We start from the raw sequence: 15,382 nt of genomic DNA, 5'->3' as shown, positions 1-15,382 counted from the left end.
TGTGTACACATGCATTTTATGCTACCTTTGCTTTATCAGCACTTTTTGTTAGCCTATACGCCTGATATGATAAGTTAATTTTACTTTAGTAATTGATTTTAAAGGGGTTCAAATAATTTGATTTTGCTTTTGTTGTTTATACACTCGTTGATTTGTGATTTTGTTTTTTTTTCTTCCCTATATTTGTTTTTGTTTTTGTTTTGTTCTTCGGTTACGATCGAGTTGGTAAGTGATCCGATAGGTAATTAACAATTTTTTCACCTGCTAGTAAAATTACGATTTATTTGCGACACAACGATCAGTTGCCCCTGGTCAATCCGAGTGTGCGGTTTAAATTTTTTTGGTGGCAATCACTAAAACATAAAACGCACAATTTAATACATACATAGTAATTAGTAAATAACTGTTTTATTAAATTAACTAAAAATTTAGTGTCTGGTCAGTGTGTCGATAAAGTCATTCAACTTAAACGGATTTGTTACAAGTTAAGGTAAAACGATATATGGGCATTCCCATGGTGGCGCACGTGACAGTCGTACGATTTCAATGTGATACAAAAAAGGAATACCATTTGTTTTCTTTAACTTTTTTGGGCCATTGTATAGCACGTAATTAGCTCTATATTTAACCGAAAAATTAAATCAATCGAACTGCTTGGTCCTGAAATATAAGCATTTAAAGAGAGGTTCGTTACGTGACAAAAAATGGAAGTTGATTTTTTCTTTTCTTACAAAATCGCAAAACTCTGCGAATTGTGGATGGCTATTTTCATGAAACTTATTTTAATATGATTTGGAGCAATTTTAGTTGTTTTTAGAGTTTTTTGAATTAATGCAAATTGTTTCAATTCTCTTTTACAACCCCAAGTGTGAAACGTGACGTGACGTGGCGTCACGTGACATAAATTTCCATCGTTATATTTTTGTTAATATTGCTTTTAAATGAATTTTCAACGCAAATAAAACATGTATTTTATGTAGAATATACTTTATATTTTGACTTCAGCGCCAATTCAGGGTCAATTTATTAGAAATCTATGATTTATTATGTTTCAACCACATACGCCAAATTCGAACCAAATCGGACCATAAATACGGTTTTTCGAAATATCTCGACCTTGGCACTACCTAGGAAGACCAATTTATGCAAACATTATTCTTCTTACATAGCCAGTATATATATATAGATATAAAACTTTTATTTTTTTTTGTCGTGGTGGACCTTCCGCTGGAAACACCCATATGTAGATACGTCATATTCTATACCCGATACACCATTTGAATCTGTGAATACCTGAAAGTTTTCCATAATAACTAAATAAAAATATTCAAAGTGTTGTTGCTCTATGGAAAAATATCGAATCATAAAAGTTCGTCTATAATATGGATTCTCACCTGAATATTTTTTTGTCTTAATTTGGCTGAACTGCGTTGAAAAACTCCACAAAATTGGTATTTCGTGAAAAAATTGATATCGCTAAACTTTTTTTCTAGTAAAAGGCCCCAAAAATAAAAACCATTAAACTGAAGGATTTAATGACGTAATAATTTTTGAAATTTATTTATCATTCTATGCCGGATAAAGTATGGTTGAAAAAAAAACACACACAAAATATAACTGTTAGAATTGGGTTTCTATTTTTTCGATCAAATTTATCCGTAACCTTATGCTTTTTATTTTTTCGTTTGAGAATAAACGTTATGTTTGGGTTTTTATTTTTTTCAATAAATTTTGTATCATTTGTTTTTAGTCTTTTATCTTATTGATCATATTTTATCCGTTTTTGCAGTTTCAATTTTTAAGGTCTTGCTTCTTATTTTTTCGTTCGAGAATAAGCGTTATTTTTGGATTTTTATTTTTTCGAAAATTTTTTTATTGTTTTTTATGTGTTTTTTCTGTCATACTTTAACCGTTATTTTATAATTAGCGCTTATTTTCGGTCCTTGGAAATAACTGAAATTTCATTTCAATTCTTTTTCTGCTCTATGTCTATAGTGCTATTAAGAGCAACTGAAGAACGACAAAAAAATGAAAAAAAAATTTTGGCGCTTACGCTAATATGGAAAATACCGGATATATTTAGTTGAAAGCAACAATCGCCTGGTTTGAACGGCCTTTTAACTAATCGCTTCCAATGAAGTTGGGGCCAGCCATCTTTGGATTCAACTAATCGCCTCTAAAGTTGCCTATAAAATCGCCTCATGTAAACACCGTATAATGGCACGTTTTATGCTTCTTTCATTGCAGTTATTTGATAACATCATAAAATTTTCCACACTCACAATCAGTCGAGCGCCACTCGTCGCATGCATTTTTTTTTTGCTTAAATATTCATAAAAAATGTTTTTGCAATAAAATATTTGCTGAGCGCTGTTCTACTGAGATTCTTCATATTTGCATGCAATAACGTTGTATGGCATTCGATTACATAACATTGAAGAAAGAGTTTGAGGAGCGAATGAAAAGCAAATATTTAGCGGTGCATTAACCTAACTACATGAATAGGAAAAACAAAAATATTTATTTGCTGCGACGAGCATGATGGTTCATAACCTGTACATATATCGTAAATTTGTGCTTACTTCTGCAACTGAAATTAATCAACAAAACACAACAAGAGTATTTATGGCTAAACCTTTAGTATAATTCGAAACTACAAAGATTTACGAAGACCATGTGTCCTCTCTTAGCTTCACTTAAAAACAATTAATTTTTATATGCTTTCATGCGCACAGCACTATTCAAAATGCATGTATACCGGTTTTTCGTGCTAAAAAAACCAGAAGTTCTTCATTGCAGCAGGGGTTAGGGTTTTACTTTTATTTTTTCAATAATAAAAACACAGCTTTTCGATCAATCATGACCAAATTAACGTTAGCTACAAAAAAGTAAGCGTAAGTTGGTAGCAAAAAAAAAAACAATTACCTGAATTTCTGACCAATAAAACTGATTTTTATTTGATACATTCAGTGTACGAAAATAAACTATATTGTACGTTACTATTTCGTTTCGTTTATTACTTCAACAGTTCGGTACAATACGAAAACAAAACGGCTGAGTTCACTTTGCGATAGTACACTACAGTAGTTTAGTAGTTACAGACGAAACAACAAACGAAATGAATCGTGCAGAGAAAAATATATGTATGTATGTAGTACACGTTTTTTAATTGAATTGGATATGAAAATTTACAGAAAAAATATTTTTCACGTAATTGATACGTTTGCATACATATAAAACGTACCCTATGGTACAATTGTCTCAAACGAAAAGCAAACGCTTCTGACAGTGAATGACAGTGAATCTTACAATGTGTTTCTGACTATGTACAAAACTGTACAAAACCTCAAATGATATGATGATCGATGAGCAAATGGGAATTGTTTTGTACAGTTTATTTTCGTACCCTGGATACATTTATAATCGCAATCAGTTAACAACACTGCGGAATAAACACCGAACAAATATTGAGGACCCATAAAATTACTTATGTAGATATAGGAAATGCTAAGTAATGACTATAATAAAACAATAAATACAGCTAATTATGACCATTGTAATACATAAGTACATATGTATGTATGTACGACACACTCATGATTGAAATTTCAAAGCTCAAGGCAACGTTCTGCACAAAATGCCTTGTGTGGTTTTTCTTAAGAAATTGTAAAAAAGTGATTTTACAACTATATTTTGATAACTGTACATACGCATATTTATCTACAAGGCACTAAATCTAAAGCGTGCATGGGCAATAAAGATCTATACATAAAAAAATAAAAAAAAAATTATTTAACAGTCTGGCTCTACATTAAATTCTATCGGTTTACTGGTTACTGTTGTCGCCGGACTTACTAACCAGAAATGTCCAAAGTAGTGTTAAAGTACGATAAGATAAGCCCCAACAATCTGTTTTTATTGGCTTTTTAAACATCGCCTTGATTGATATATACTTAGGGCCGGTAACTCAATGTCCGGTTAACGCTAACTACAGGTTAAACATCGTTATCGATGTTATCGACTCCGTGTTATACATATATTATGGAGTTGATCACGTCGATAACGATGTTTAACCCGCAGTTAGTGAAAACCAGACATTAAGTAACCGGCTGTCTGTACATACATATGCACATATATATATACCCATACATATGAACATATATATGTATAACTACTACAGCTCCAGACTGAAGGGTGGATGATCAATTTCTTTGAAAGGCATCCCTCTCGACCTGTGCGGTGCAGAAAGAACCAACACTCCGTCGCCAATTTGTTGGCCTTTTCGACGGCCTCACGTGCCTGTCCCACGTACGGTTCTAAGAGAAGGCGTATGTAGTATTAAGAAAGCAACAATTTACTCTGATAGGCAAGCGGCTCTGTTAGGACTAGCTTCACCGAACACCAAATCCCAGCTAGTCTAGAAGTGTATGCGTCAGTAAGCGTCTCTCTTGTCTGGGTTGACGGCCATAGAAACATTGAAGGTAATGAGAAGAAGTCCATGAATTGGCGAATTGGTTTGCATTTTCTTGGACTAGCAAAACGGAGGTAGTTGGACATACGGACTTTTCCGGTCTATAACAAGACGAAGACACTAGACTTGCTCACGGGCATAGGCAAAAAGAATGGGGCTCCCATATAATAGAGCTTGTCGCAGCTGTCACCTCAGAAAGCGAAGAAAGCCTCCAGCGTTGCCTTTGTGAATGTTCAGGTCTAGCGGCTATAAGGCATAAGGCACTAGGCAGACACATGCAAACAAAACTAGCAGATATATTAGGATATACTATAGGTGACATCAGCAAATTCATCAAGCAATCAAGTTGGTTTGATCGAGAAAACTAAAAATGCATAGGTATTTAGCATTCCCACTAAAGCGCATAAAAACGGCACAAAATGCGCTGCTAATTTTATTTTAGTAGTACTATGAAGTACTACAAACAACCAACCAACCACTCTGAAACAACTCCGAAAAATAGTTTAAACTCTGCGCGCATTAATTTTTTTCATGTAAAATCTCTCCAATTCATTCTTTGTTCATATGTAGTTCTTGTGCTATTTAGCTGCAACAATTTAATTAAATATTCTATCGGTCAGTATTATTTTTTCGACTTTTTTTTTACATATTATTCGCTCACTACTGTCGCTGAAGATGCAGCATCCTGAAGAACCGGTGACATTTTTTCAAATAATATAGTATTTAGGCATATTTCCGATTTTAACGAGGAAATCACAGCGAAATTGCAAGAATTTCCAGGGATAACTATTAGTAAACCAAATTAAAAGGGCATTTTATTTAAACTAACAAAGAGTCACTCAATTAGTGAGGATGAGTCATTGATAAATATACATACATATATATATGTACTTAAATTCAACGGCCCGTAGTTATAATCAAAGTAAAGTCGACTCTAAAGTTAGTTGCCTTTGAAAATTATGTACAAAATCTGCAATTAACTTTAGAGTCGACTTCATTGTGACTATAAGTGCTGCCGCTGTGGTGTAGTGGTAAGCAGTGCGCGCTTCCACTCCGCAGCACCTGGGTTCAAACCCTGGTCAAAGCAACATCGCAAAAAATATAGAAAAAAAAGGTTTTTTCTTAACAGCGGTCGTCCCTCGGCGGGCAATGGCAAACCTCCGAGTGTATTTCTGCCATGAAAAACAGCTTCTCATAAAAACACAATCGCCGTTCGGAGTCGGCGTAAAACTGTAGGTCCCTCCGCTTTGTGTGACAACATCAAGGCGCACGCCACAAACCGGAGGAGAAGCTCGGCCAAACACTAACATATGTGTAAGCGCCAATCTATTATTATTATTATTATTATAAGTGCTTGTCGCAGTGGGACGTCCCCATACAAGCTGCGGCCAAAAGTATACAAATTCACTGAAATTTCGTTATGGTTTATTCTGCTCTTCGAAATGAAGAAATGGTAAAAGTCGACGCACAGCTATTTCGATGAAATTTATAGTATATGCTGGTTTCAACCCAAAAAAGCAAAAATCTCAAAGAAGGTAAAAATCAGTTAGTCAGACGCAAAGGTTAAAAAACGAGTAGTGCCATGTACGATATGGCGTATGAGTAACATTATTTTCTGCTCCACAATATGATGTCCACTTGCTAGAAAAACTTTATTGGCTTTAAGTACTAAGTTTAATGAAAATTCGGAGAAAGTTAACAAACAAGTTTATTTTAATTCTAAAGCAGTTCTTATTTCTTCATTTCAAAAATGGTAAAACGAAAACATTGTCAATACCTGCATACTAAATTTAATAAAAATCCATTTGCTGTTTGGAGGTGGCATAAAACTTAAGGTTGTGTAAGACGCACACGACTAATTGGAGAATAATAATATATAAAGTGTTTTCCTTCAGCTATACATACAATAAAAATTCAATAAATTTTACTGGATGTGAGTCTATTGTGGAACTATTTATAATATGATACTTACACTTAAAATTTACTTGTCCTAAGAATAATTCAGCTCTCTTCCTTCGACCTTTTTAAAGTAAGCACGCGAAAATTTTCATACTCACAAAATTATGTAGAATTTAAAGTGAAACTGTTTTTGAATTTCAGTATATATATAAGAATGTAAACAATGGTTGACTATAGATGCATGTATTAAAAAAAACCAGATTGATATATCCGAAGTAGTAAAAAAATGTTATTAAATTACTTGCGACAAAATTAAAATTTTTTCTTACAAATTTATTTTTACATTCTCTCTACTTTAAGCTCGTCCTATGACTGTATGTATGCATTTTTATTTAAAATTCTTTTTCATTTGGGTGAGTTGGATCTGCGGGGTAGCTTTTTCAAATTTCGCTAATCCATTTTTTACAATTTTTGGCCGCAGTAGTTCCATTTTGCAGGCCAATGAGTCGTTTTATTTTAGTCTGAAATACATATGAACCAAGAATGATAGAATACAAGATTGCGCCGATCAGAGAGGATTTTTGAGAATAACTTTTGTATGACGTCACACTGGTGCAATTGCGAGAGAGAAATGCCAAAACGTGAGCAAGAATGGAAGAAGAAGAAAAAATGTTGCAAGGAAAACGTAAACAAGTTGCACCAGTGTGACGTCATGCAAACAACGATTCTGTCAAATTCGTTAAGAGAGGAATAGCGGTCCGAGATCGGCGCAACCTTTGTATTCTCTCAATCGTGCATATGAACAGCAACTGAATGTTGCTCATACGCCATGTATCCACGCGTTTAATCAAAGTTAATGAAGAAGAGCAATGGCAATTGATTACGCGAAAGTGCTTCGCCGCAGCGTAGCGATTTTTACTGGAATTATGTATGTACATACGTAGAGAATTTTTTCCTCTACAAAGCGATATTTCTTTCATTTTAATACTTTTGAAAGAGAAACCATCAGTGATGTTAGCAGCAATGCGCTAATTGCCAATAGTTTTTAAATTAATTATGAAAATAATAAAAAAATATGTCCAGTCAAATTGACCGTAGAGACATTTCATTATTTCAATCAGTATATTTTTCCAAGCTAGACGGTATATTTTTTAACCATTATAAAATTATATCGACCTCAGGTGTCAGGTTGGCTTTTCGAAAATGGGACTCGAAGCATTGGATGCATAAAACTTTCCAGTTAGGCTCCCTTTATTTTTACATAACAGACACACATGTGTAATTGAGTAGGGCCTGGAAGTTTATTTTGAAGCACCAGTTTCAAACGCATTAGTTGTTCATAGTAACACGTTGTATCAATGGTTTAGTTTGAGAAGCTCATGATGAACTTTTTCTTTCCAATCCTACAATACAATTGTCAGGATATTTCCTTGACGATCTACCCGAAATTATTGCCGCCTTTATAGTACAAACACAAACATATAGTACTGCTCCCTTGACTATAAAGCACATATTAATACTCTAATCAAAATATTCATCAATCCCTTCTTTACAGATGGCGGACTCCACCACTTCGATACCAACGTCTAAAGAGAAGTCAACTTCAGTATTTACGCTGAATGATTTCAATTCACGGTTAGTTAAATAACACAAATATTTTTATTTATTTTTTTCAAAATATTGTTTAATGAGCTACCATTGTCTTATCCTGTTTTACAAATTTCAGCACAAATCTAACCGAAAAGGCGCAGCTTAGCGATGATTACCTGCCTTCGGAACACCGTGATCAAGTTAAGGGTCAATCGACTGGTGGCGCGCTAGCACACATGCTTAAAAGTTCATTAGGTACCGGCATTTTGGCAATGCCAATGGCCTTCTCCAATGGTGGCTTGTTGTTCGGCATGGTTGCAACGCTAATTGTGGGCTTCCTCTGTACGCATTGTGTGAAAATTTTGGTAAGTAGTTTTTAACAAAAATTCGCAATATCTTATCACCAAGCTGTTTTTCGAGCTGGTCCAATTAAATGTCAACAATGTCCAATGTAGCTTAGAAAACAAAACACTTAAAACCGAAAGGGAACTATTGAAAATTAAATATTTTTACGTGTACGCTAAAAAAATTGATTAAATATTAAGATTTTCTCTGCAGCTAGCAACAAGTTAATCAAAATAGATGTATTTGAACGTATCATAATAAAACTAGTTGTTTTCTATAATAAAAGTTTTACCATTATCGTAATTATGAAAGCGATTATCTTATCACATCTTTGATTGGTATAAAGTTTTCCGTTTTTATTTAAATAAACAACGGTCCAATCAGTTTAATTTTCTATAAAGCCAATCAGCTGTCAAAGGTAAAAGCTCTGACAACTAAAGTCAATAACAAAAAAAAAACAGTTTAATGTTGACGGAAGTTATTGAAATAGTATAAAGTGTGACCAATATAGACTTAATATCTGGTTCAAATGTGCATGTGAACTATATATGTGTGGGTCTACACCGAATAGTTCCATTTAAATCATAAATAATTTTGCGTACATAAGTTGAAAAAGTTTTTTCTTACCATTGATCCCTAAAAAAAGGTTCATTTGAGGCATTGAATAAATTTTCCAAAATAAGCATGAAAATGTATTTTAAATTTGTTAAAAAAAAGATTACTTTTTGGGTTAACTCATTGAAAATGTAGCGTTTTGATAGGACCATTAAAATGTTACATTTTGATTAAACCCTTCGAACAAATGTTACTTTTTGGTGCGAAGAGAACAAAATTATTAAAAACAAAATATTAGTTCATTTTTACCATAACTTTAAGAGCAAATTCTTTTCACAGCAATTGCATATTGCTTATAGCTTTGCTAAAGTGTCCATATTTAACCGCAAATACTCACGTTTTTATGCGTGTTTCTTGTCTATTATTTTGCCATTGAGAGCAAGGTATTTTTTTTTTTTAATTTCTGAAAGGTATCGTATTGGTGTTGGTCTCCACATGTATACATATGTTTGTTAACAGCTTTTTTTATTACCTTTATAAATCGAAACGGAAATTAAGTGAAGGTAGTCAAGTGAATCATGGGCATTTCTGTATAGTCAATAGTTGTTTATCAATCTTTTTTCGACCACATTCTAATAAAATCCAAAAATGGTTTTATTAATTTATTTCTCCAATTTTATCGAAGCTATTATTGACACTTTATTGGAGCATAATTCGTTTTTTTAAGGAATTTTATTACTTGTGTTACAAACCGGTCACCTGTTTGCTGACCGTCACTAAATGTAAACGGATAACGAGCATTTTCCATATAACAATTAATGATACGTTTCATGCTACGATCTCTGATTTCCCTTTATACGAGCGCGGTTGCTGTTTTGGCCGTTATGTATGTACCATTTTTGAAATCTGCCCAACATGCATATCAATTAGGGAAATCTATTATTACTGCAATCAAATAATGTAATAACTGCACGAATCATAAGTAGTATATTCAATCCAGAACTAAAATATCAGAACTAGGTGGTAGTAGGAAGGAGGCTCTAGGAAAGCTTAATTGGCAACGGATTTAACATTTTTGGCTTTAGATCTTTTTTTCTATCGGTACAGGTGATTCACTATGAAACGGCTTCACGGGTTTAGATGAAATACGACACTCAGATCGCTTATAACTCTGACTAGCATTTGGAGTATTCTTTATGTCTTCGAGATTTAATTTTGAACGTTTTCACGCCATGCGGATTCACTAGTGTATAAATATTGTTCTAATCTTCTTTTTTCGTTTTCTTTTTCATTTACCTCTTTCAGGTCGAAACGTCACAAGATGTATGCAAAGAACTCAGGGTACCTGCGCTAACATTTGCTGAAACGGCGGAAAAAGTTTTTGAAATTGGTCCGAAACGTCTGCGTTCCTGGTCGAATTTTGCAAAGTAAGTTTGTTTTGCTATTCATTTGAAGAAAACCTAAAATCAATGTACCATTAATTTTCACATTACTCAGACAATTCGTTGATGGCGGTCTTATGGCCACCTACTTTGCGGCAGCTTGTGTTTATTTAGTGTTTATTGGAACTTCATTTCACGATGTCATCAATTATGACACTGGCTTGGAATGGAATAAACGCATTTACATTGCCTTGACTTTGATACCTTGTTTATTTATTGGACAGATAAGAACCCTTAAATTGCTGGTGCCGTTCTCTGCAATGGCAAATGTTTTCATTGTAGTCACTTTTGGCATTGTGTTATATTACCTATTCAATGAGCCATTGGTATTCTCAGACAAACCGCTAATTGCTCAAGCCACAAAGATACCACTCTATTTTGCCACTGTAATTTTCGCAATGGAAGGCATTGGTGCAGTTATGCCTGTCGAGAATTCAATGAAGAAACCACAACAGTTTCTTGGATGTCCTGGTGTGCTTAATACAGCTATGATCGTCGTAGTTTCATTGTATGCGACTATTGGTTTCTTAGGTTATGTGCGTTATGGTGATAAAGTGGAGGGCAGTATTACATTAAATTTAAAGGAGGGTGAAGCGTAAGTTTTGATATTATAATATAATAATCAATTCTTTATCGAATAATGTTTATTTATTTATGTAGGTTGGCCGATACTGCGAAGATACTAATGGCTATTGCCATACTTTTCACATATGGACTGCAATTCTACGTTCCCAATGAAATTTTGTGGCGAAAAATTAGTCACAAGTTTAATGAAAAAAATCACAATATGGCACAGATACTTTTACGTACCGGCATTATATTGATTAGCGGTGGCGTTTCCATTGCCATACCTGACCTAGGACCATTTATCAGTCTTGTGGGTGCCATCTTCTTCTCGCTGCTCGGTAAGTAGAAGTTGCAAACTTTTCGAAATTTTAATGTATAAATTCAAACTTTATTTTTACGTACTTTTTTTATTGCAGGCATTTTCGTACCTAGTGTTTGTGAAACAATATATTTGTGGCCCGATCGCTTGGGTTGGTGCAAATGGAAGATGTACAAGAATATACTCCTAGGTGTTTTATCGATATGTGCTCTAATTGCAGGATCTGTGGCGAGTATTAAGGAAATCATTGAAATGTATCAATAGAAATATTTAAACATAACTATGTATATACATACATACATACATATGTACATAATTATGTAATAGTATACGTTAAATGTAAGTGTTAAAGTAGCTAGCATATTTTGATTGTGTAAAACTAAAGCCAGTGCTGAGTNAACTATGTATATACATACATACATACATATGTACATAATTATGTAATAGTTGCTGAGGTGCAGTTTTAAGTAGAAAATCAAAATACGTTTACTTATGCAAATAGTTTAGTACCTGTGATTTACATGTGTGAGAACGTGATTCGCTTTTTGAGCAAATTTAGTGCTAAATTTCAGTATTTCTAAAAGTTAAACAAAATAACAACCAATGCATAAAAGTAAGCAATAACATTTAAAAAAGAATTTAAAATAATATTGAAAAAATTCAAAAGCTTTGGAGTACACGAATGACGAAAAACAGCTGATTGACCTTAAGATTTTGTATGTGAACTAAAAAAACGGTGTATATACACTTTCCTGCATACATATATCTGCGTACACACTGTTTTTTTTTTTGTTAAACATTAATAATGATTTACAAGCTACAATTTTTTGGTTCTTTTTTTTTACAAAAATATGGTTCATGCTATAATTCAAAGTTTCTAACTATATGTATACAAAATTAAAGAAAGCTCAACAAATTTTCATGAAAATTTTAATTAGAATTAAAAAAAGATATGGTGTGCTGTTTGTTCAATTTTAACAGAATTCAATTCAGTTTTATTACTATAAAGTGCAAATTTTAAGTTGCTAAGAAATCGCGTAAAAATAATAGTTTTTAATTAATTATTATTTTTTTGCTAACATCTCTACGCATCTTTCTCTATACAAGGGATGAGCAAAATTCCAATTAAAAATTTTGTTGAAAATTCGGTGAACTCTCTTAATTTTTTATACAAAAATGCTTGCCTGCAAACCATTGTTAATATATATTTAAAAAAGATGATATATGTATACAGGCAAAAAATTTTACTAAAATTTTAAGGGAGTAAGTAAAGAACTACAATGAAAATTCCTAAATTGGTTAAGTTAAAATAGAAAGACCCTATAAATTCTGTTAATGAAAGAATTTAAAAATATGTCTAATATGCTAAGTCATAATACAATGTGTTTGGTCACTAAAATTTTAAATTTCTAATACACAAACCTAATACATACAATTAATTTGCTTTTATTTATAAAGGTTTAAAATTTAAATTTAGTTATTAAGCAGATTTTATTATTAACAATGTTTTTATAACGTGCATTTTGTTAACTTTTTTTGAAAAAAAAAATATTAAAATGTTTTAGTGGTAAACTATAATATGTATAGTATTTTAGAATTACGCTAGCTTACTTTATGCCAATATGTATATTGAATTTTTAACACGCTTAACATAAATACATATGTACTTAAGAAAATTCGTTGCTTACTTATACATTTGTATGTGCATGCAAATGCATGCACATGTAGCTTTAAAGCGAGGAAACTTTTTCCTAGAAAAGAAAATGCAACTACTTATTAAAACTAGCAAAATCTTTTACAAGGACAAAAAACGAAAAGAATTTAGTTGGAAGTATACTGAATACGAGTTGTATTAATTACAAAAATGGTAAGTAAATTGCATTTACGTACATATGTATGTAAATGTAAAAATAGTAAAAACCATTATTAAAATTAAAAAAACGCGTAAGCTGTTTTTGTCTGTTTTTGTTTTGTGTTTTTATTTCTCTAAATTGAAAATTGTATTCAAGAAAATTTCAGTTTAGTTACTCGTATTACCCGTAACTCACTGTCAGCAAAACAAAAAATTTCGAAAAATCTGCGCGACTTTTCAGCATGTGGTGGATTTATAATAATTATTACAGTAAATGCCAAAGATATGACGGAAAACTAAAAAAACGACCCCTACGTTAGGCCAAATAAAACTTTTTTTTGTTTTCGAAATTGCTCAACCAAAATTTTTTAGATTCAAAGGTGTACGGCGAACTTTTTTTTTGTCTCTAAGGTGGTACGGTATGTCTGTACAATATATTTAGATACTTATTAAAGAAAAATTACTATGGAGTCTTTATTAGAGCAACTGAAGCCAAATCAACAATTTCTAGAATTTATGCCTGTATGTCTGTGCGCGCAGCAATCTAAAATTAATGCATGTAATTGAATGCAGTTTTCACTGAAGTATTGCTAGAGGTCAAACTTAAAATATAGAAAATAAAATTAGAGAGTTGCCACCAGTTTGAAAATTTTAGTTTAATTAAATTTATAAGAAAAAGTTAATATTGCAATATGGCTGTAAAAAAAGAGGTTTTGAGAAGGCTATATTTTCGGCTTTAAAATACTTTTGTGAAAGGTTGCCAGCTGTTTGATAATTTTAATTTGAATATAGATTAAATATTGAAATAGGGATATGAAATTAAAGAGGTTTAGGAAAGTTTACAGGCGAAAATATTTTTGAGGAGGGTTGCCACCTGTTTGAAAAATTTTATTCAGTTAAATTGATAGAATAAATAAAATTTTAAAATACAGGTATCAAACTAAAAAGGTCTAAGCAAGTTTACTGTCGAAAATATTTTTGAAGCGGGTTGCCACCTATGTATTTGAAAAATTAAATTCAATTAAATTGATAGGAAATGAAAGCATTTCAGAAATATTTGATTTAGACATATCTTCAACTTGCCAAAATAATAGTTAATAGGTCTGTTATATTTGTAAAGTAGGCACACTTTTTCAAATTACAAAAAATTGCATTTCAACTTTTTATGGCAGATAAATATACGGTATTTAAATATTTTTTTGCGACAAATATTGAATTAATACACCTTTGAAGTAAGTGCGCGATATGTAGACACAAGTTATAAGATTATAAATAAAATTTCCAGGACAAGTCGATAATTTACCTACTTACTAAATATCTTCGAAAATATATTATCTAAAACTATGTTCATATCACAGCATCAGTTAATTTGTTTCGATCAAATTATTTCACATAAATCAAGTACGTTCACATTTCTACGTTCTACGNCATCAGTTAATTTGTTTCGATCAAATTATTTCACATAAATCAAGTACGTTGACATTTTTACGTTCTACGTTCATAATTTCTATACCCTGCAAACCAAAGCTCCCGAATTCTTAAGGAAATCGTTAGGAGTATCTCATTTCTGTAACGATTTTTTTAACAATTTTCAAAGAAAATTATATGAAGCGGTTGACACGAACTCGTAAAGAAATTTCTGTACGAAAAATAAAGAAAATTCTGGAAAAATTCTGAAAGATATTCTTCACATATTAGCACCATTATTTTGGTCNAAAAATAAAGAAAATTCTGGAAAAATTCTGAAAGATATTCTTCACATATTTAGCACCATTATTATGGTTGCTTCACAGATTTTCTTCCGAAATTTCGTAAAAGAATTGAAGTGTGCGCAATTTATTTCATTTTAGAAAATTCGGCAAAAAATCGAATTAAATCTTAACGAATTCCTTAAAATTTCTTTACAATGCAGAATATTCTGAAAAAATGGTTTGCAGGGTAGATATGTGATTAACACGTGTACGACGCACAAGTGTGTGATTTATACTTGGTTAAAAATAGGGTGCATACGTTTAGGCATTTTTATAAATTTCTTCATTTGGTTTTTGATTTATGATAAATTAGCTCATTCCATTTAATTTACTANGATTAACACGTGTACGACGCACAAGTGTGTGATTTATACTTGGTTAAAAAAAGGGTGCATACGTTTAGGCATTTTTATAAATTTCTTCGTTTGGTTCTTGATTTATGATAAATTATCTCATTCCATTTAATTTACTAACATATTTTACAAGGCGAAATTACTTGATTTCAGCATGATTTGCTTATAAATTACAAATGAGCCGTAAATTACGATAACGTGAACATGCTTTAACACATACCATAAAAAATAAAGAATT

The 15,382-nt window shown here is 32.0% G+C and overlaps 1 protein-coding gene across 1 annotated transcript; it reads left to right on the top strand.

Annotated features, from left to right (window-relative positions):
- The first annotated feature begins 438 nt into the window (after positions 1-438).
- On the top strand, positions 439-11,578 carry LOC108367710 (proton-coupled amino acid transporter-like protein pathetic). Its single transcript, XM_017622398.1, has 7 exons — positions 439-490; positions 7,926-8,005; positions 8,097-8,325; positions 10,166-10,287; positions 10,358-10,897; positions 10,963-11,207; positions 11,286-11,578. The coding sequence occupies exons 2-7, from the start codon at positions 7,926-7,928 to the stop codon at positions 11,450-11,452; spliced, it is 1,383 nt and encodes a 460-aa protein (XP_017477887.1). The 5' UTR covers positions 439-490; the 3' UTR covers positions 11,453-11,578.
- The last annotated feature ends 3,804 nt before the right edge of the window (positions 11,579-15,382 follow it).

This window comes from Rhagoletis zephyria, unplaced genomic scaffold (assembly GCF_001687245.7).
Source record: "Rhagoletis zephyria isolate East Lansing unplaced genomic scaffold, Rhagoletis_zephyria_1.1 Rzeph_scaffold_02784, whole genome shotgun sequence".
NCBI classification, from domain to species: domain Eukaryota; kingdom Metazoa; phylum Arthropoda; class Insecta; order Diptera; family Tephritidae; genus Rhagoletis; species Rhagoletis zephyria.
The sequence above is the reverse complement of the archived record's forward strand: the minus strand, read 5'-3'. Positions and strand labels throughout refer to the sequence as shown.